Source organism: Lepus europaeus, chromosome 12, assembly GCF_033115175.1.
Source record: "Lepus europaeus isolate LE1 chromosome 12, mLepTim1.pri, whole genome shotgun sequence".
Lineage (NCBI taxonomy): Eukaryota > Metazoa > Chordata > Mammalia > Lagomorpha > Leporidae > Lepus > Lepus europaeus.
In genome coordinates, this window is record NC_084838.1 from 84,893,894 (window position 1) to 84,917,236 (window position 23,343).

Below are 23,343 nucleotides of genomic sequence, written 5' to 3' on the forward strand. Positions count from 1 at the left end.
CGTGAGGCTGGCTCTGCTTGTGCAGGGGACTTTGTATGTGAAAATGAACAAGCTGAGCTGAATTTATGGCTATGGCTGTTTCTGAAAGTAACTTTTACCTTAAACTGTGTCACAATAAGAGGGGTGGCAACTGTCCTTTGCACTCCCCAACCCCATTGCACCCTGTTGCCTGGGAGGTTGAGCGGCTAGTGATGTCCCACCTGTGGCTGCACGCTACTCCACGCTCACTCTCCTTTGCAGTGCCCGCACTGGATCCTAGCAGTGGGCAGGCGACCTGCCACTGACTACAGTTGTTCACTGTAGTGAACAGTGTGGTACAGTGAAGACTTACGAACCCTAAAAATCATGACCCACATTAACTGACATGCTTTCTATTGTACCTAGTGTGCATACATGCACACCCATACAAGTAAATAGAATGGAAAAAAGAGTTTTGTGGAACAATAATTCTCCTGACTGCTATCACTCTCCTTGAATATTTCTTCCTTGGTCCCCAGTCTGCTGGAAATACAATCTGACTGACCACTGGGCCAACTTAAACTTACACTGAGAAAATCCCAGCACTGCGTTACCCATCCCCAAGGTCTTTCGTTTGAGGTAGAACAGAACTCCCCTTTTCCTCCTGGGTTGCTAGGCTAAGAAATGTGATCCAGGACAGTCTGAATGAAGGGGAGAGAGAGGGAGAGAGAGAGAAGGAAAGAGAGAGAGAGAGAGAGAGAGAGAGATAAGGTGAGAGAGAGAGAGAGACTGGCTGACTCCTAACCAATCTCCAGGTTCAAGGAACAGCCAGAGCAGCTTCGCCCAGTTCTCCCTGGTTATATCAGCCACTGTGAGCTTCATGGAGTATTCACCATTTTTGTCTTCTCTGAACCACAAAGTTATGACCACTTACAAACACTACCGTGAACCAAACATGTGTACAGGCAATAAATACGTGTTATAAGTATCAGTAGCTGTATCCTAAAAGCCAGATTTTGTTCAGTCCTCCTTTTCTGCATTTTTAAATTTTTCTTAAACAACCCCCCCCCATTTGGCATTTACATAAATAACACTTTCCCCTGTATTTCTTCTTGAGCAAATAATGATTAGGTCTATTTTTCTGCCTGTAAGGCATAAATCTCAAACTGAAGGTTCTCTTAAGAAAGAATTAGCAGTGGGTGTTGATGTTTAGAAAGTCTGTAACAGCGCTTCTTTCACCAGCAAAATTACTTAATATGAACTATTATTTACTGAATGCCTAGGAAGGTTATGCTATCTATTTTAACAATTTTCAAGACACCAAGACAAATAATATCTTCATATTTTATGTTAAAAAAGAGACATAGAGACATAACTTGCTCAAGGTTACCTAGCCTGAAGTGGGTGGAGCTGCAAGCCAAGCCAGGATGGGCTGCCTCTGCCCCCTCCCACTGCTACTTCTCCACAGACTGCCATGGGTGGTACATAAGCTACTGCATGTCTCCCAGAAGAAATCTCTATTTTTGGATTCTTTGTGTAAAGTGACAATTCATATTACATTAATCGTCAATTCAAAAAGAATACGGCTTTTATTCACAGGTTCACGTATGGAAACATGTTGGGGATGTTAACCATAGCAGATTTAACAGAAGCAGCGTAAGATATCCGGAGAAAGGCAGTTACATCACCCATGCCCCTAAACCTTAATCTGGTCTTGCCGAAGAACATCTCAAGTGTTCTATTCAACGTAATTATTCTCAAAATCCAGCCTGGGGTTCTACTCGATGTGTGATTTTTCTGCAGAATAAGAAAGCTACAGATCATGATTTTAAGTTTTATATAATATAGCTCATTGCTAAAGACAGATCTTGCTTTTCGTAAGAAAAAAAAAAAAAAAAAAGAGAGAGAGAGAGAATCAGATGGTACTCAAGAAAGACCCCAGCTGGGTAAATCTGGCTAGGAAAGTGGTCCAGATTCCTCTGGATTTGGGCCCACGGATTTCTTATTTGATCATCTGCAATGTAGAGCTTTTATTTATTTCGAGCTTCAAATTCTCTGCATTTGCTCCAAGTAAGATGAACAAACAAGTGTTGAGATAAATCTTGGTCTCATAAAAATGTCTCCCTTATTTCAACGAACGCCTTAATTTGTGGTATTTCTAAATGCTGTCTCCATTTTGAAAACATTTTCAGCAAACTGACGGGAGTAGATGCCTTCTAATACCGCTAAGCGCCTTTGCCTGGACAGTGTACTTGCGTCTCCACTCACTTCTGTCTCCATCTTACCCTTCTGAAAGCCCTTGGGGGGGGAAAAGCCTAAAAAACTAATTTTCATTTAACCAGATTTGAATTGTTAAATTTTTCAAAGATGTCTTAATTTAATTTTAAAAATAGCTATAATTTCTTTATAATAAAAATTTCTTCATAATAAAAAATTATCTTTTGTGGAGATTATCTCTGAATAATCCCTGCTAACAGTTTCAACTTAACTTTCCAAATATTTTTGTATGCATCTGTAATAAAAAGATGCATACTACAACACATGCTATTTTGATGTAATGTTTAATGAACATATTATGAACAACCTTCTGATATTAATCATACTCTAAACTGTCATTTTTAGTATCAGCACAGTACTTTATTTTCTAGGTATAGTCGATTTTTAAATTAATCTCCTATTAGATAATTTAGTGTGTTCAGTTATTCACAATTATAAAAATGTCCTCTCTGAGACATGTAACCTATTAAAACAATTAGCACAACATTCCTTACAGTGAATTATGGGATTACAGGGAAGGAACACCTCAAAGCATTCGCAAATGCCATCCTACTGGCACAGTATACCAATTTATCCTCCTATAAAAGCATGTCCAGTTTGCCATAAGCCCTTTTCTAATCTTTGCCATTCTAATGGGTAAAAGCATTCTTTCACATAGCAACTATGTATCCATGATTATGATATGCTCAGATTTACCTTTAACATTTAATCTAGAGGTGCATTTAGGAAATGGTGAGAAGGGATCTCTAAAAAATGCCCCCTGAACAAATGTAATGAGAACCCAGGAAAAAACTGCCAACTTTTCCAGATTTCGGGAAATTAACCACAGGCTTACAACAGCTAAAAGAGCATTTATTCAAGCAAAATGGCTGAGTCTGGCTGAGAACTGCTTGTTTTGTGGCATTTTTAGCTTGTGCTATTCCCATACTACTTTTCCAGCTCTGTAGTAGGCTTGAAAATCAACAGCCTCCGAGCAACAGTAGCTGTGACAACCACCAGCGATAATACTAAATGTAAATGAACCAAACATGCCAATCAACAGGCAGAGACTGGCAATATGGATTAAAAAACATGAACAAGCTGTATGCTGGGTATAAGAGACATACTTTAGATTCAGAAACACAACTGAGTTGAAGGAAAAAAAAGATATAAAAAGACTCCATATAAACAGTAGCTGAGAGAGCTAGGCAAATAACAAAATAGACTTCAAGACAAAAATCCTGAGTGGAGACAAAAAGGCATAGCTATAATGATAAAGGTTAACTCAATCAAGTATAACAACTGCACACTTCCAGTAACAATATACACACCAAGCAACAGAGTACCAAAATATGTGAAGCAAGAACTGACAAAACTAAAGGAAGAAATAGTAAACTCAACAATAGTTTAAGACTTCAACACCTTACTTTCAATAATGGATACAAAAAGATACCAAAACAACAAACAAAAAGACTAGAAAAACACTAAAAATCAACTATAACTGACACACATCAACAGAACGCTACTAAACAATAGCAGGATACACATTTTGTGTTTAGTTTTCCCCAAATTTATATGTACAGTCAACATCATCCCTATCAAATTTCTTTTTTTTTCTTTTTTCTTTTTTGACAGGCAGAGTGGACAGTGAGAGAGAGAGACAGAGAGAAAGGTCTTCCTTTGCCATTGGTTCACCCTCCAATGGCCGCCACGGCCAGTGCACTGCGGCCAGTGCACCACACTGATCCGAAGCCAGGAGCCAGGTGCTTCTCCTGGTCTCCCATGCGGGGCAGGGCCCAAGCACTTGGGCCATCCTCCACTGCACTCCCGGGTCATAGCAGAGAGCTGGCCTGGAAGAGGAGCAACCCGGGACAGAATCTGGCGCCCCGACCGGGACTAGAACCTGGTGTGCCGGTGCCGCAGGCAGAGGATTAGCCTATTGAGCCGCGGCGCCAGCCCTCAAATTTCATCTTTTACACAGAAACTGGTAAGCTTCGCTTACAGTTTATGTGGAAAATTAACAGACTTCTAATATTCAAAACAGTCTTGAAAAAGAAGTGAAAAACACTTCCTGATTTCAAAGCACTACAAACCTACAATAATCAAGACAGCGTGTAAGTGACTTAAATATACATGCACATCAATGGGATGGAACCGAGAATGTAGAAATGACCTTCATGCTCACAGTCAACTGATTTGGAACAGGGATACCAAAGTAGTTCAAAATGAGGAAAGAATAATCTTTCAACAAATGGCTCTAGAGTAACTGGAAATTCACATGAAAAATAAAACTGGGCTTTTTACTCTTATACACATGTAAAAACTAACAAAAAATGAATCATATACTAAAACAAATGAGCTAAAACTATAAAAGTCTTAGGAGAAAAAATTTTTCTTAATTTTGGATTAGACAAGTGTCTTAGACATGCTATCTGAAGAAAAAGAAACCAAAGGAAAAAATGGATGAATTGAACTTCATCAAAAGCAGAAACCTTTGTGCTTCAAAGGAAACTATAAAGAAAAGTTAAAAACCCATGAAATAGGAGAATATATTTTCAAATCATATTTCTGACAAGAGTATAGAATCCAGTATTTATAAAGAACATTTACAACTCAATAAAAAGACAAGTATGTTAAAAAATAGGCAAAAGATATACATGGACAATTCTCCAAAGATTCCATGTGAGTGGCCAGTAAGCAAAAGAAAACATCATCAGTTGTTAGGAAAATGAAAACGATATACCACTAAGATGTCTAAAACAAAAAAGGCAAATAGTAACCAGTGCTGGTCAGCCTGTGGATTTGATATATTACAGGCAGGACTGTGAAATGCTATGGCCACATTAAGAATAATCTGGCAGTTCCTCAAAATGTTAATCATAGAATTACAAAGTACCCCAGCATTACTATTCCTAGGAATTTACCAAAAGGAAGGGGAAATGAATGTCTACAGAAAAAAAAACTGCACAGGAAAGTTCCTGGCAACATGATTTATAATGGTCAAAAAGCACCCATCAGTTGATGGATGCACAGCAAAATACAGTAATCTATGTAATTGGATAGTTGGTAATGAAAAAAAGAAGAGTACTGGTACCTGTTATAGTATAGATGAACACAAAAAGACACATACTGCATGATTTCATTTATATAAACTGGTGAGAAAAAATAAATTTATATAGAAAAAAAGTAGAGGTTGCATTGGGATGGCGTTTATGTGTGTATGTTATGAACATGGAGAGGCTGACAACAAGGTTTCATTTTAAGTTAATAAAAATGCTCTAAAATTAGGCAGCAGTGACTTTTGCTTTCAGATCTAGCATATAAAGCCTGAGAGTTGTCTCTTAGTCATAAAAAGGAAAATGTTCAACAACGTGAAAAATCAGCACTTTTTCTTTGCTCCAGAGACAGGTCAATGCAGAGAATCACAATTTACTGATCAGAAGTCCATGAAAACAACAAAACACTACAGGAGGGGCCGGCGTTGTGGCACAGCAGGTAAAGCTGCAGCCTGTAGTATTGGCAACCTCTATGGGCGCTGGGGTTCTAGTCCCAACTCCTCCTCTTCCAATCCAGCTCTCTGCTATGGGCTTGGGAAAGCAGTAGAAGATGGCCCAGATGCTTGGGCCTCTGCATCCACACAGGAGACCTGGAGGAGGCTTCTGGCTCCTGGCTTCGGATCAGATCCGTCATGACCATCTAGGGAGTGAACCAGTGGAAAGAAGACCTTTCTGTCTCTCTCTCTCTCACTGTCTATAACTCTACCTCTCAAATAAATAAATAAAATCTTAAAAAAAACACTATAGGAAATAGGTGTCAGAGGTATGAAAAACTAAATGATGATTGACTGTGTGGGCAAGACTGAGAGTTAAAAACTCTGGGAGAAATCCAGTTCGTTGGGAAGGATTGGGGCAGGTGAACATACTTTGAGCTCCAGCTCAATCAGGTTCTGACATTGAACACTGAGGATAAAAAAATTCCCTTGTGCTTCTGGTATGGGGAGAGGGAAAAGGAACCATTTAAAAATACGCCAAAATATTGTTTGTCTTAACAAGGGTTGACTTTAAGAGGAATTGTTTTACCAGAGCCTGAACTATTGAGGTTATATCAGAGTTTAACCGAACTGGGGGAAGAAGCCAACTTCCACATGGAGGAAAGGAAATATGTAACTCACACACACAATCTACCTGTCTGACCTAAAGGGGTGGGGTTGCACTGAGAAGCACTTGCAAAGGTCTCAGTCCAGGAGCACACAGAACTACAGAACACCTCCCTGCCCCTCTCCACCACTACATTACCAAAGGCCCATATGCAAGAGCTATCAAGAAAAGAATGACAAGGCACACAAGACAGTTTGAAGAGACAGAGCAAGCATTATCACCAAACCTAGGTATGGCAGGGAGGCAGGAATTATGAGACTGGGACTTTAAAACAACTGTCATGAATACGCGAAGGGCCATAATGGATGCAGCAGATAATGTGCAAGAACAGACGGGCAATGTAAGCAGTGAGATGGAAATTCTGCTGAGGAATGAAAAGCAAATGACAGAGACGAAAACGACCAGGAGAGAAATAAAGGGCGCCTTTCATAAGTGGACTGGACACAGTTGAGGAAAGAATTGTCAAGTTAAAAAAATAAAATAAAATAAAGAACTGCTAAGACTGAAAATATCCCAGCAGAAACTTCCAAAAGAGAAAAGCAAAGAGAAAAAAGACTAGGGGTGAGAGGGAAAGAGAATAGAGTATGGAAGAATCCCGAGACAGATACAAAGCATTAAGACGTGCAGCGAGGGTGCAGGAAGGAAAAACGAGAGAGAAACAGGAGAAATATTTGAAGCAATAACGACTGAGAATTTCTTCAAATTACTATCAGCTATCAAACCACAAATCGAGGAAGTTTTAGCGACAGCAAGCAGGACAAATGACACTACCTGCCCCCAAATAAATACACCTGTGCATATTATATTCAAACTGCAGAAAATCCAAGATAAGAAGAACTCCTGAACTAAGTCAGATAAATAAAAAAACTTACCTACAGAGGTCCAAACATAAAATTACACTTGATTTCTTTCTATAAACCATGCAAGCAAGAATAGAGTGAAATATTTAAAATGCTGAGAGGAAAAAAAAAAAAACCACCACCCTCTAATTTTGTACCCTGTGAAATCACTCTTGCAAAGTCAAGGAGAAATAAAGATTTTTCTCGGGGCCGGCGCCGTGGCCTAACAGGCTAATCCTCCGCCTTGCGGTGCCGGCACACCGGGTTCTAGTCCTGGTTGGGGCGCCGGATTCTATCCCGGTTGCCCCTCTTCCAGGCCAGCTCTCTGCTATGGCCCGGGAAGGCAGTGGAGGATGGCCCAAGTGCTTGGGCCCTGCACCCGCATGGGAGACCAGGAGAAGCACCTGGCTCCTGGCTTCGGATCAGCGAGATGCGCCGGCCGCAGCGGCCATTGGAGGGTGAACCAACGGCAAAAAGGAAGACCTTTCTCTCTGTCTCTCTCTCACTATCCACTCTGCCTGTCCAAAAAAAAAAAAAAAAAAAAGATTTTTCTCAAACAAAATCAAAGAGAATTTGCTGCCAGAAGACCTGCCTTGTAAGAATTGTTAAAAGATAGTCTTTAGGGAGAAGGAACATGATTTTTTAAAAAAAAACTTGGATCTACATAAAGAAATGAAGAATAGTGGAAGAACAAGTGAAAGAAAATAAAAATTAAATTTTTCTGACTCTAACTTGATTTGACAGATAACAATTTAAAGTAACAGTAACAATGTATTTGATTATATGCCCTTATATATCTAATTTTATATGTATGTCAGTATATAGCATTGGGGTACAACCGGTTAAGCTGTTTCTTGAGATTCTGGCATCCCATTATCAGAGTATTGGCTCCAGTCTCAGCTACTCTACTTCTGATCCAACTTCCCACTAATGTACCTGGGAAGGCAGTGGTTAACGGCTCAGGCGCTTGAGCAAGGTTCCTGGCTTTGGGTTGGCTGAGAACTTGTTGTTGTGGCCACTGGGAGAGTAAACCAGTGGATGGAAGATCTCTCCCTCTCTCTGTCACTCTGCCTTTCAAATGAATGAATGAATCAATCTTAAAAATCCTAGTTATTAATTCTTATGTACAAGTTAAATGAAGGGCAGCAATGGTACAAGGTATGGAAAGAAATAACTTTCTAAAAAAAGATTTATTTATTTATTTGAAAGTCAGAGTTACAGAGAGAGAGAGAGAGAGAGAGAGAGAGATATCTTCCATCTGCTGGTTTACTCCCCAATTGGCTGCAAAGGCCGGAGCTGCGCCAATCCGAAGCCAGGAGCCAAGAGCTTCTTCCAGGTCTCCCACGTGGGTGCAGGGCCCAAGGACTTGGGCCATCTTCCACGGCTTTTTCAGGCCATAGCAAGAACTGGATCAGAAGTGAAGCAGTTGGGACTTGAACTGGTGCCCTTATGGAATGCCAGCACTGCAGGTGGTGGCTTAACCCAGTATGCCACAGCACTGGCCCCAGAAAAGAAGAATTAAAACTACTTTGTTACACAAAGAGGTACTTGTAGGGACTGGCGCTGTGGTGCAGTAGGTTAAGCCTCTGTCAGTGGATCTGGCATCCTGTATGGGCACTGGTTCGAGTCCTGGCTGCTCCACTTCTGATACAGCTCCCTGCTGATGGCCTGAGAAAGCAGAAGAAGCTGGCCCAAGGCCCAAGCAGTGCTTGGGCCCCTACACCTGTGTGAGAGACCCAGAAGAAGCTCCTGCTTTTGGCTTCAGATTGGCCTAGCTCTGGCCGTTGTGGCCATTTGGGGAATGAACCAGTAGATGGAGATCTCTGTCTCTCCTTCTCTTTCTCTGCAATTCTCTGTCTCAAATAAATAAATAAATCTTTTTTTTTTTTTTTAAGAGGTACTTGTACAACTCATAAAACAATGCATTATCATTTCGGTGTAGACCTGCACTGGTTAGAAAATCTCTAAATACTCAGGGATTAAATAATACACATCTATACAACACAGGAAGTCAAGGAAAAATTCCACAGAAATGAACAAGTGTTCTGAAATAAATGAAAATAGAAATATAACTTATCAAAATTTGTAGGGTGAAATAAAGACAGTATTTAGAAGGAAACTTATAGCATTGAATGTGCATATTAGAAAAGAAGATCTAAAATTAATAATCTTAAGTTTTCACCTTTGAAAAATAAAAAAGCAAATTAAATCCAAAGTAAGCAGAAAAAAATAATAAAAATTAGAGCAGCAATCAGTGAAACTGAAAACAGAAAATTGACAGAAAAAGAAAATACATAGATTTGATCTACTAGATATTAACATTACTTGTACAATTAGTGATTTGAACATATTTATATTGGTCCAATAGCAGTAAGGCAGACCAACCAGCCAGCCTATAGAAAGATTCACGCTTACAATGAGACGTGACACCTGTCATGCATTTCATTAATATCAACCGGACGATCACCATCAGAAGAGTTAACAAAACAAAACTCATCTGGTTAAAGGGTTCAGAGAGACAGAGGGTACCAAAGGCTTACTAGGCCAGCATCTGGGAGGCAGGGGTCCGGGAAAGTGAGCCCGTATTCGGGTAATTTTCAGAGAGACAGAGGACACCAAAGGCTTACTTACTAGGCCAGCATCTGGGAGGCAGGGGTCCGGGGAAGTGAGCCCGTATTGGGGTAATTTTCCTCATGGAGGTATCTGTTGATTCTGGAGGCAGCAGCTGTGAAGCCGAGGGGCTGGGCTTCTGGAGAAACATCTCTGCTTTGCTCAAGGGCTATGCAGTAGGAAGGAGGGTACATCCAAGTAAACAGGCACATGGAGGGAAAACAGCTCTGCTCCCCAGCCACCAGAGGGGCCAGAGTGACTGGCAATACTAAGGGTAAGCAAAGATAAAAAGGGACGGCTGGTGCCACAGCTCACTAGGCTAATCCTCTGCCTGTGGAGCCGGTACCCTGGGTTCTAGTTCCGGTTGGGGCACCAGATTCTGTCCCGATTGTTCCTCTTGCAGTCCAGCTCTCTGCTGTGGCCCGGGGAAGGCAGTGGAGGATGGCCCAAGTGCTTAGGCTCTGCACCCGCATGGGAAACCAGGAGGAAGCACTTAGCTCCTGCCTTTGGATCGGCGCAGTGTGCCGGCCGTAGTGACCATTTTGGGGGTGAACCAACGGAAGGAAGACCTCTCTCTCTCTCACTGTCTAACTCTGCCTGTCAAAAAAAAAAAAAAAAAAAAGATACAAAGGGACAGAAATGTGTGATGTTGCTGGCAGGAATGCACACTGGGCATTCATTTTGGAATCTAACAGGTGTCAAAAGTCTTGATAAAATTCTGCCTTTCCTTTTTCTTTTTTTTAAATTTATTTATTTATTGGAAAGGCAGACAGAGAAAAGGATAGAGACAGAGAGAAAGAGATCATTTATCCACTGGTTCACTTCCCAAATGCCTGCAATAGCCAGCCAAGAGCCAGAAACCCATCCTGATCTCTGATGTGGGTGACACTTGGGTTATCTTCTGCTGCCTTCTAAGGAGCATTAGCATGGAACTAGATAGGAAGCAGGGCAGCCAGGACTCAGACTGGCATCTGATATGGGATGCCAGTGTCACGTGTGGCACCTTAACCCCCTGTGCTACAACATCAGCCTCAAGTTCTACTTCTTAACGGGAGTATTAGATACACAGCTGATGTTTGTTCAGTGGTAAATCACTGTGCTGTACATCTTTCATTTGTGCACTTTTCTGTATGCATACATATATACCCCTTAATTAAAAAGGTAAATAAGAATTAATGCAGAAAAGATGGCTGCAGTTGCTGTTCAATACTAATGCTGAGACAAGTGAACAGAAACATGGCATGGAAGTAGTAAATCCTCACTTCCACACATAAAAATAAATTCTTAGTGCAAACAAAGCCTTAGAAAATAATTTTTTTTTTTAAGATTTGATTTATTTATTTGAGAGGTAGAATTACAGAAAGTGAGACGGAGAGACAGAAAGGAAAGATCTTCCATCTGCTGGTTGACTCCCCAGATGGCCACAGTTCCGATAGAAGCCAGGAGCTTCTTCCAGGACTCCCATGCAGGTGCAGGGCCCAAGTGTCTGTACCATCTTCTACTACTTTCCCAGGCCATAGCAGAGAGCTGGATCAGAAGAGGAGAAGCCAGGACTAGAATCGGCACCCACATGGAATATCAGCATTGCAGGCGGTGGATGAACCTACTGAGCCACAGCTCTGGCCCCAAATCTTTTAACTTTTAATAGAAAATAAGGTGAATTTTCCTATTCTTGGGAAAGATAAAGAATTTTTAAAATATGAAAATCCAACCACTTAAGGATGAGTGACTTGATCACATTAAATTAAAGCCCTTCTGTAAAATACACAAAACTAAAAGACAAACCATATGCCCTCACAGATGACAGCTTCTGTATGAGTCTGTCAGGCAGCAATTTCCAGAATATATTGTAAGTCATACATGTATCAGTAACAAAGAACCAATTCCACATGGTGTGGGGTGAGGGGGAGGCCAAGCAGGGACAGGAACAGGTAATCCGCATTACAAACAGCCTCCCTGCTGTGACTCACAGCGGGGCACAGTCACATAATGGAACAGTATGGTGGCTTCAGTAAAATCAGTCATGGGCAGCCACATGAAAAAAACCTCAAGAACAATGCTGAGTGAATTAAGCAAATTGCAAAATGAAGCCATTTAAATAAAATCTGCAATCACATATAACATTTAGAGCCCAATGTGACGCACTGCTTGCTGACACAGGAACATGTAGTAAAAAAAATCAATGTGTCTAGGGATGATACATGTCAATTTGAGACCAGAGGCTTTTTGTGGGCAGGGAGAGAAATGTTTCAGGGAGAGCTCCATCCAAGTCTTTAACCATCTTATCATTTTGTTTCTGTGAAAATAAAGATTCGAAGCAGGTCTGTCAAATCCTTAAGTTCTCTATCGTTTTCTATTCTCCCGTATCACAGTAACGGTTTACAAAAACAGAAGGAAACAAAAGCCACCTTCCTTGATGGGCTCAGTTTTATCCGACACCCACTACAATACCACAGGGCATGGGCACATCACAGACATGGCTATAGCCTGACTCACACCGAAGGAAGCTTTAGGAATGCCCCCTTTGCATCCTAACACTTGGTGCCCTGGAGGTTATTATATCCTGGATCCAGCTGTCTGTCTCACATGGCAGCTCCTCAGGAAGTTACATGAGAAATCCTTGGGACTCCACAGCAGGAGAAGCTAGTTTGAGTAAGTAACTCTTTGTTTTCATGATGAGGACACTGTGAATCTTGTGACAGACCACGACTATCTCTTTTCATTGGTTGCTAACACATGCTTGACTAAACTTATGGGCTATCACCAGGAAAGTGACAGGACTGTGTAATTTGCATTTACTTCTTTTATTCACAATCTTTGCTATTTATATAAGGTGAACAAATTTCATGTATTTCATACATACAGGTCTGGAAGCATAGTGATACGTCCCATCCTCCTTCCTGCCTCCCTTCTTAACCTGCTGTGCTACAATGCTGGCCCATCTCCTTCTTCCCTTATTCGCTCTTCCAAGTTTTACAATGACATACCTTCAGCCTATTTTAAAATCATAAGATTGACCCTCTACTAAATAAAGAACTAAAAAAAAAAGCAAGAGGAAAAAACACTGTTTTCAATTCTTAACTTCACCCTCAATCTGTACTGTCCCTTCATCCAGATTTTCACATGATTTATGCTACCATGATTTATGTATGCTAATATAGTCAGACATACAGTATCATACCACGAAAAAGGGGACTCTTTATCTGTTGTATTATATTACACCTTACAATTCCTACACATCAAAGATACCACGAAGAGAATACATGATAACCTACGAAGACAAAGACAGATGCTTTGTAATACACATGACAGATAGCTCAGATCCACAGAACACAAGGAACTCCTTTAAATCAGTAAGGAAAATGCAGATAACCCAAAGAAAACAAGGGTCAAAGTTGGGAAGTGGCAGGGCTAAAATTCTCAATTTGAAGTCTTACATTATTTTACCTTTTTATTTAAAAAAAAAAAAAAAGCCCTATTGTTTCACTTATTATTTGTAATACTATCACCCAGCAACAATGACAATCACTGTGTACACTTTGGTCTTAAAACCTTCCAAATTAGTTTCTGGGTGAAGGGAGGGGGTGAATAAACTATAATAACTGTATATATGTGGTTAATTAGTAGTGGTTACAGATATCAGATGAAGCTAATTATACTATTCCACAATCTGCTTTTTTTTCATATAACATAATTCACCTTTTTTAAAAAAAACTCACTGGGGCCAGCGCTGTGGCACAGTGGGTTAAAGTCTTGGAGTGTAGCACCGGCATTCCATATGAGCACCAGCTGGAGTCCCTGCAGCTTGGCTTCTGATCCAGCTCCCTGATAGTGCCCCTGGGAAAGTAGTGCAAGATGGCCTGAGTGCTTGGGCCCCTGCACCCACACGGGAGACCTAGAAGAAGCTCCTGGCTTCAAATCAGCTCAGCCACTGCAGCCATCTGGGGAGTGAACTAGTAGATGGAAGACCTCTCTCTGTAACTCTGTCTCTTAAATAAATAAAATAAATATTAAAAAAAAATAAATTAAAAAACCCTATTACATAGATTATACTGCAATGAGTACAGATTTTTTTTAGATTTCAAATTTACATTTATACACAAAATGCCCATATGTGCATTTCCCTCTCCTGATCAGCATGAAGTTCTGATTTCTGGTTCAAACTCATAAATAGTCACAAAACTTCCCTCCAACACAAGAGAAGCAAGAACAGCGAAGGGGAAGGTAAAGTGGAGAGGAGACAGAAAAGCCAAGGAATGCAAGGAATGGGAGAAGGAGGATCAAAAAGGGACCCGCAGCTGGGAACTAACAGAGCAATGGGGAAATGGGAAGAGTTAAATATAAAAAGTTGAGTGTCTTTCAGGAACGTCCTTGTTAATCCAGATCATGAATGGAAGCCAAGTGTACCAAGGGCAACATTTGATTAGAGCTGATAAAAGTTTCTTTTAGATCTCACATTTGGAGTTTGAATATTTTCTCCTTAATCTTCAGTCTGCACCTCTTGCTCCCTAGGCTGAAGGCTATCTGAAGAAAATTCCCAGAAGTTTGCTCTGAGTTTCTAAAGCAGAATAAAATACATGTTTCACACTTCTAAAGAAAATGTGCAGACTTCGGTTGCAATTGAATAACTTCAAAATGGCTTTATTTTAAAATCTAGTAGAGAAATATCCAAAAGAAATGCATATTTTATATGATTTGTTTTTAAGATGGTTCAGAATCAAAGAGGCTACAACAGAATCTCTGCCCCACTGGCAAAGGATCTCCGACAGGTTAGTGCACTGTATCTTCTGGTACACGCAGAGGTGGGCAGAGCAGAGGCATTTCAGTTCCTTCTGGAAGCCAGGGTTTCCACTCCGTTCCCATGCTCCTGGCTCCTGACAGCTGCTCCTGCTTTTATTCTGAGTTTGCCTCCAGAAGACATTGTGAGGGAGGGGAAAGAAAGCAGTTCTAGAAGGGCAGGATCTGGCCTTAGAAGACTTGGCCATGGACTTTAATCTCTCCATTTTCTTACCCTCACGGCTGAAACACACACCAGCAAACCTCAAGCACACCCCAACACAGGGAAGTAAACTGCTAGATTTAATGAGTCATGAATTTAGCAAGTTTTGAACAGGTAGAATGTGCTAAGGAATCACAAATGTCTTCTCTTCCCTCTCTCTCCTTTTACTTTACCCACCTTGGTGAAAGAAGGGCAGGTGGTGGGTAGGGGACTACCTTGTTATTTTAATAAAACAGGTATGGCCACTACAAGAGGATTAATACATTCAAAATTCACATTCATATAAGGGGAAGAAAAAAAAAAGGTTCAGACTTAGAGATTCTATAAAGAGCCTGGTGTAGTAATACAGACCCTGAAACTATGACTGAGAATATGTTTTTGTATCAGTGCTCAAACGTTCTTGAAAGAGACAACAAGAAAAATAAAGACTAAGGGAGAGTGCTTGGAGTATCTGTGTTACAGGGATGTCTTACTGGGTGCTCTGGACTTCTAGGGGTAGGTGAATGGACCACAGAATAGCTGGCTGGGCTGCTGCAGTGTCCCCACAGGGAGAAAACAGACAGCAAAGGAAACACTAACAAACCCAGCTCTACAAAGTCAGATAGTTTCGGCTCACTATTGGATAATGTATTTCCTTCTTTGGAAAAGAAAAAAAAATAAATAAAAGAAATTCATTCCCCCCAAAATAGTAAGGCTGAGGATCTAGACAAAAGCAGAATGAGGTAAAACCATGAAGATTAATAAGTAGAATTTTAGCAATATTAAAAGCAAAAGCAATGATCTCAAACAGTCTCTCAGCAGCTGTTGCTGTGGTCTGCAATGCATTTCCTACAGTTCCAGGGACAGAAATGAGGCTGCCAGAATCCATCCCTAGGCTCTTCTCACAAATGTATACCCACAGAGGCACAGCAAAGTCTGCTTTGGATTAAAGTTAGGAACATCAGATTTCAAAACGAGGAACAAAATGTTTCAGGAATTTATTTCAGTTTTGTCTCACCAGAATCAGAAAATTTAGGAAAACTAGAACTCTATATAGTTTGTTTTTCCTCAGTGATTTAAAAAGTTGGGAGAGGCAATGACATTTTCAGATATCAGTAAAACTGACCAAAAAAGGGTCATGTGACTACATCCCGATATTAAAAGAAATTTAAAACTTACTTATTTATTTATCTGAGAGGCTGAGAGGCAGAGAGGCAGGGGAGGGGTGGAGTTGTGGAAGAGAAGGACAGCTATCTAACCTGCTGGTTCACTCCCCAGATGCCTGACATTAGCAGGACGCCAGCTTCAAGAGCCAGAGACAAGCACTTTGAAGTGCGTGCATGCATCTTAAACTACATCTGAACCACTAAATGCCTTCTGCCACACCCATTTTTGACAGTGTTTTCTAACTAGCAACAGTGATTGACAGATATTGCTAACATAGGGGAAGAATCTAGGAAGCTGCTCCAAAGCTACCATCAGACTTGAACTTGAGATCTGAGAAAAGAATGTCACTTAATTTGATTTTTATCTCTCAGAACTGCAACATCAGCTTCCAAAGTATGTACAAGTGATAAGGGAGTCCTAATGAAAAACAGACTGTTTTTTAATTTTAGCCTGTAATTAGTCAAAGTAGCATAATGTATCATGGTAGGAATCAAAGGGACTGGGAAAATACTTTTAGGCACACTTAGTATGGTACATTGTATGGCAACTTACTAAGAAAATTTTAATTTTGAAATTTGATAATCACAACAATGTCATTTTATTGTAATTAATAAACCTTTATATAAACATAGGATCTGTACTAACAATGTCAAGTGAAAATCGAATAAATGATCTATATTGTCTAGACAACTGAAAAACAGGACTTACATGCTAGAACTGGCTGAGGACTTACCTATGAAATATACTTCCTTGTCTATATTGCTCACTGTGAAGTGGTAAGTTGATTAGCACTAAGTGACAACATACATTTATAGATATAATGCATTCAATCTCATATAAAATGTATACTGACAAATGTGTACTCTTCTATCTTAATGTAAACCTAAGAAATAAAATTGCATGTGATTTTGTCTTCTATGTTGCTGATAAATGTAAATTTTATTTCACTGGGTAGCAAACTAAATGATGACCTACAAAACAAAGGCTTTCCTTCCCCCATAGGCCTTATTCTGACAAAAAGCATGTATCTTTTATAAGATCCTTTAGGGGAAAGCTATTTTTTATCAGTTTAGATACCCTGGTTCCACACAGTAGGTAATCCCTCCAAATATTGTTTGCTTTGATCCAATATTCAAAGAAAGCAAAAATGCTGTAATATCTCTGCTTCCAAATTATGCACCATGTGCAAAGTACTATATTCGGTGATTATGTAGCAACAAACAGGCACAGATATTGATAAAGATATACAAAAAAGACCATGTAACTATATGTCAGTGTTAAAAAAATATTTGGGGGCAGCTGTTTAGCCTAATGGTTAAGATATTAAGATGGCTTAATCACTGGAGTACAATAACAAGTTCCAGCTCCTGACTCCAGTCTCCAGCTAATGCAGTGCCTTGGAGGCAGCAGGGATGGCTCACGTATTTGACTTCCTGCTACCCACTGCTACCTACATGGGAAACCTGTACTGAGTTTCTGGTTCCCAATCTTGGCCTGGTTGTTGCAGACATTTGGGGAAAAAAACGAGCAGACAGGAGTTCTCTCTGTCTCCCAGAGACAACACACACACACACACACACATATGCATCCCATATTTTGGACATTATTTCCTAATTACCAACAGTGATGGCTGTGGATAACACAGATGAAGTAATTATATAGTGATATTATAGCTAACAGTCTGTTAGCAATGGCCTAAGATACTTTGACACCTGGTAGTCATATTTTAGTATGCTTTTAGTCACTCTGCTTTACAGCTATAGGGGAAACCGGCTGACAAACAAGCCACATTGCTAAAAAGAAGCTCACATACTTGCAAGCCTGGGAAGATTCTGAAATGTTTGAACAGATAATTCTCAGCTAGGACATGAGATACTGGCTCATGAAACTTCATTAATCCTACACACAAAGGAAATGCTATAGAGGACTGGATATGTATTTCACTGGAAACATTAAGACCTACAGATAAGAAAGAATCGTATTATTTGCAACAAAATGGATGGGAATAGAGGACATTGTGAAGTAAGTCAGATGCAGAGAGACAAATACCACAAGTTCTCTCTTCTGCAAAAGCTAAGCAAAAGTATTTCTCAACCTAGGACAGCAATTGCTAGTGTCTGGACAACAGGAACCAACACAGTTAAACAGAAGGAGGAAGTTCTAGTGTCCCACAGCACGGTGGAGTGAATACAGTCCACAATCATCTATTATGTATTTTATGAATAATTAACGAAGTGGAAATGTTAATTACCCTGATTTGTTCAGTTCATATCATGTACATTTATTGAAATACCACGCTTTATCCTATAAATATGTACAGTCATTAAGGGTTTCTCAGAGAACTTAAAAATAGTTTAAAGAGACAGAAATACCAACTAACCTGATCTGATCATTACAAGTTGTATATATGTATGGAATTAGTATACTGCATCCCATAAATATTTAAAATTAAAATAACAGTAACAAAATAATCATGCAAAGCTGGAACATGTGTGTAATACAAAGTGTTGTATTATTGTGTGTGATGATCAATTATATTTTTAATTAGAGTTGTGCTAACCAGGTTATAGCCATATAAGATGGTGATAAATAAGATTTTCAGATAAAATATTAATTTCTCATTTTAAACTTCAGGTTTCTAACTTAGAACTTGACCACAGGCTTTATATCAAGTTTTGAGGGTTTTTTTGTTGTTTTGTTTTTGTTTTTTGGTACATAATGAAATTGGGCAACCAAAATATATCGTTCACAAACATGGCATTACCAAAAATGATCTACATAAAAATAAAAATATTTAAAAAGGACTAAGAAGCCAAGAATTCTTACAGTATCAGAGTATATTTTAATACGCCAGCTCTTATTTCAATCAGGTACTGGGATACAGCGCCGCCTCCTCTATTTTCTACTGAAGCAGGAGGGTACTCATTAGTTACTATCTGCTTACCAGTGTGCAGTCTCGCGCTCTGACAGGTGCATCTACCATCGGCGTCCTCTTTAGTCCCCCCGTGGGCTCACGCACAGGCGTGCGCGCACACACAGACACTGCTTCCCACACCCCTTCATTATCCTCCACAATCAGCTCTGACTCATCAAGCCTTTACCACTTTCAAAATCCGTGTTTACACCTGTTAAGTTTCCCTGTCACGGGGAGGAGATCACAATACTGAATCAGTGCTCCAGAAAGGCACACTAAGGACGCCTCTCCAGTCACTCGCTGCTTACCCGAGACAACGTTACACAGCGGCCTATGGGATTCTCCGAGCACACGGAGGCCATCCAACCAGGACGCGCCCTGGCTCCACACCGAGGGCGTCTGCAGCCCAGCTGCAGTCATTCCCGTTTGCCATGAGAGGTTTTGAGCACTCTCCGAGACCCACCCATCACACAAACAATGATTTAAACAGAACGAAAACAGAAAGAGGGTGACTCACTGCAACACTCCGAGTCCATCCCAGAGGAAGAAGGCTATAAAAATGATCTGTGATGATTAGCCTCGGGATGGCCATATGGTTTTTTTTTTTTCATTTTCAGAACTTGAGCATAATGTTAGAAGCATCACACGGGAGTTAACCATAACTGGACACGCAGACCTGCTCCTGCATCTGACCCCACTGTGGGTGTTATCACTTGGTTACACAGAGTTGTTTTTATGATATTGTAAAAATATCCTAAAATTAGTTGTTGACAAGGCAATGTAATCAAAACACAGTATTCCCCACATGCTGCTTCCTATCATTTATTTGTTTGAGATAATAAAAATGATAATCCACGGCCTGGCCAAAGAGCACTTACCTCATTGTCTGACTCCACGAGAACTTGATCATATTCACTAAGCGCTACTAGAAACATGATAGAGGTGACGTTTTCAAAGCAGTGTATCCATTTTCTTCTCTCTGACCTTTGACCCCCTACATCGACCATTCTGCAAGATTAACAACACTTGTATTAATAGCACATAGAGAAACATAGAAATAACATATAGATAGCACTACTTACAAACTTAGGAAAAACATTCTCTTGAAAGACAACAGTCCTCTAATTTCAAGCCAAATAATATTTATAGACTATTAATTTTGTTATCCAACATTCACAGGCAAAACATTCTGGGTAATAAATCAATGTGGTTATTAGAAAGTTAAAGAAAATCCTTATCTATGCCAAGTAAATGATATTTTTTGTTAACGAGACACTGGGGAGAGTCAGAAACAGATGAGTTTTATTTGTGTTAAACCTTGCTGGCAAGTATCAGATTCTTTCCCTATACAATCAGGACAAGTGTTTTCTGAGGATGGGTAGTTGCTGCTTTAGCTAAATGCACACAGAACCCCAGTGATCCCTCCCCAGGAGGGTGAGCATCTGGGGCTACATCCTCCTCCCAATACTGGTGACAATCTGGGACAGGTCTGCCGTGTCAAGTTACATGGGGTAATTAAGACGTTCACAACCCAACTGGCTAACCTGCTGGAGATGAAGTGGTGTATAAAACATCTAGATGTGACAAGCAACCACTCCAGTGCTGTCATCTGAACTATTTTCAAGAGTTTGTTCAGCGACCAACACGGACATCAATGAATCTGAGTAATAATGAGTATATGAAAATATCTGGCAGTGCTTGGCACTGAACCAAGGCTTCCTCAAACTGTTGAATCCATATTTTGACTGAAGTGTACACAATCTTCAGAAGAGCAAAAGCAAGTGAGAGGTTTAGGCATGAAAGCTTTAGAGCTGGGCTCTTTAAGCATTTGTTGAAAACTGCAGCTCCTCCTGGTATTTTTCTACCTCCTAGCACTGAACCCAAACCAGGGACGCAAGGACTTCCAGTGACTGTTTCTAAAAGACTTCCCGATGCAGATGAGACATTTGAGGGGCAAAACAATGGATTCAGGGAGCTCTGTGAACTACGGACATCAAAGCTGGAATTCTGAGGCCCTACAAATATTAAAATTCTAGGTTTTCCCTAATGGCACTGTGTGAATAACATGCCACTTGTTTACATGAAATTCTCATTCCATGAAATCCTGCCACACTAGGCCCCACACAAGGCTTTTTGATGGTGGCAGGAAATTATACTTCCAAGTCATTATTTTTACTGCAGTGGCAAAAAGATGTTCTTTAAAAGCTACTGCACAAAATATGGAAAAAACAAGATGTAACAGTATCTGGGTTCAGAACTCGCTAATTGCCAAGAAATGAGGAGAACGAAATGCTCCAGGAAATGCTCTATGTTTTCTGACAATATATGGTGATATGATTATAAGGGGAAAGAAATTTTTGTCTCAAACTAAACATCTCTAAATGTTATAAACTTTATACAGAATGCTGGTGGTACAAGGAATCCTGCAAACTGTCCAATGTGATCATTTTGTAAGATGAAAAACTGAGGGTCAGCAAGACTTCTAAAATGCACCCACTTTATGGCTACGTCACGTAACGGGGTACATGGCCGTCAGATTCAATCACAGGTACAGAGACTATTGGAGTAAAATACAGTGCTGTGGCAAGGCATGATGTAAGGCCTGCTAATCACAGCCACGTGGCAGACTGACAATTACATAACCCCAGTTGCATAAGCTGACATGGTAAGCATTCCTCTTCAATGGGACGGGCCCTCTCGAGGAATTCCACTCTCTACACTCGAAGAGATAGATATATATTCACATGGCTTCATTTCTCAAAGCATCACATGGTCAGCGTTCTAACCAAAAATACAACTGGGTGATTGTGTAATAGAGATTAAATGAAAGTACATAAATATTGTTTACTTTTTCTCATCTAGAAAGAATAATCAGGAACTTCTTGTGAAATACCACTAGACAGACCAGGAACAAGAGGAAATATATATTCAATCTATTTTGCTACATAAATTTAGACTAGATTAATTAACACATTTTTAAAGTATCTCTGAATTTTTTTCAAGCAAATTATTTTTTATTGCAATTGAAAAATTCTGCACGGTTTCCAGAAAACACTGGCATGAAAGCTTCCAATAACAGAATTTATATTATTGATAAGGTTATAAGATCAGTCATATCTTAAATAATTCCCAATATATATCTATTTTCCTCATAAAGTACTTCCAAAAAAGTTAAAATTAGGACTAATGTTTGAGTAACTGATTGTGATCAATCACTGGCAAACTAAGTTTTCGTTAATTTCCTGATGACCCAAATTGAAATCAGAGACTTGCCAGTGCATCTCTCTTTTCCTTCCTCTTTCAGGAACCTGGCATTTGTGTATCTAATGACAATACTTCACAGAGGCTACATTGTTGTAAAGTCTACACGTGATCTCAATACTCATTGGGTTCTACAAAGGTACTCAAGGCTTAAAAGCTGAGAAGTAGATTTTAGGGACCCAGTTACTACCTGAAAATGACACTTTGTAAGTCAAAGGGGTATTCGATGATCCCTGTGGTGGGGACTCGAACTCTAAGCACATCTTGTTGCGTAGGCAGGTAGGCAGGGTCGGCTACGCGGTCCAAGTCATTTAGATAGCTAGAGGAGGAGACACAACGAGAACGTTAGTGACACCATCACACATCTGTGGACATGGAAGGATCAGAAAACAGAAGAGTAGTTTGGGAGAAATAAAGTCAATGTTCGAATACTCAGAGGAAGGTAATCTACCTTGGATGGTTTCTCTCCAATCTAGAACAATGAACTTAGCCCCCTGAAAGCCACACTAGGGTGAGGGAATCAGGGTATACAACTATAAAACTGCTTAGAGGCCTACCCTGATAAAAGGATCAGCGATCCACTCTGTGAATGCAGAGGACTACTGAGATGTTAGCAGAATATTTCTTTTTCTTTTTTTTTTTTTTTTTTTTTTGACAGGCAGAGTGGACAGTGAGAGAGAGACAGAGAGAAAGGTCTTCCTTTTCCGTTGGTTCACCCCACAATGGCCACTGCAGCTGGTGCACCACGCTGATCCAAAGGCAGGAGCCAGGTGCTTATCCTGGTCTCCCATGCAGGTGCAGGGCCCAAGGACCTGAGCCTTCCTCCACTGCACTCCTGGGCCACAGCAGAGAGCTGGCCTGGAAGAGGAGCAACTGGGACAGAATCTGGTGCCCCGACTAGGACCAGAACCCGGGGTCCTGGTGCCATAGGCAGAGGATTAGCCTATTGAGCTGCAGCGCTGGCCAAGCAGAATATTTCTAACACTCATACTTAAACACACTTTCTCCCCCTTGTCTTTCTTTCACTCCTTGTCAACAACGGTAGAGTTCAGAAAATAACAGCAGAACATGAACAAACTTTGACTTCTTGCACCCTGCCTGGCTCCGTCCTATGTGTTCTTGGTGCAGGTACCAACACATCGCATGGCAAAGAAATGGCCACTAGGGATGTTCCATATATTTCTTTCTTTTAAAAAAAATCAT

At 40.3% G+C, this 23,343-nt stretch overlaps 1 protein-coding gene across 1 annotated transcript in view; it reads right to left on the reverse strand.

The window, feature by feature from the left end:
• LOC133771981 (guanine nucleotide-binding protein G(q) subunit alpha) overlaps positions 1 to 23,343 on the reverse strand; it is a 312,920-nt gene that overhangs the window by 49,670 nt on the left and 239,907 nt on the right. The window contains exons 4-5 of the mRNA XM_062208448.1: positions 22,331 to 22,459; positions 19,758 to 19,887 (exon numbers count right to left, since the gene is read on the reverse strand). Coding sequence (XP_062064432.1) covers positions 19,758 to 19,887; positions 22,331 to 22,459 — 259 coding nt within the window. The remainder of the gene's footprint in view (positions 1 to 19,757; positions 19,888 to 22,330; positions 22,460 to 23,343) is intronic.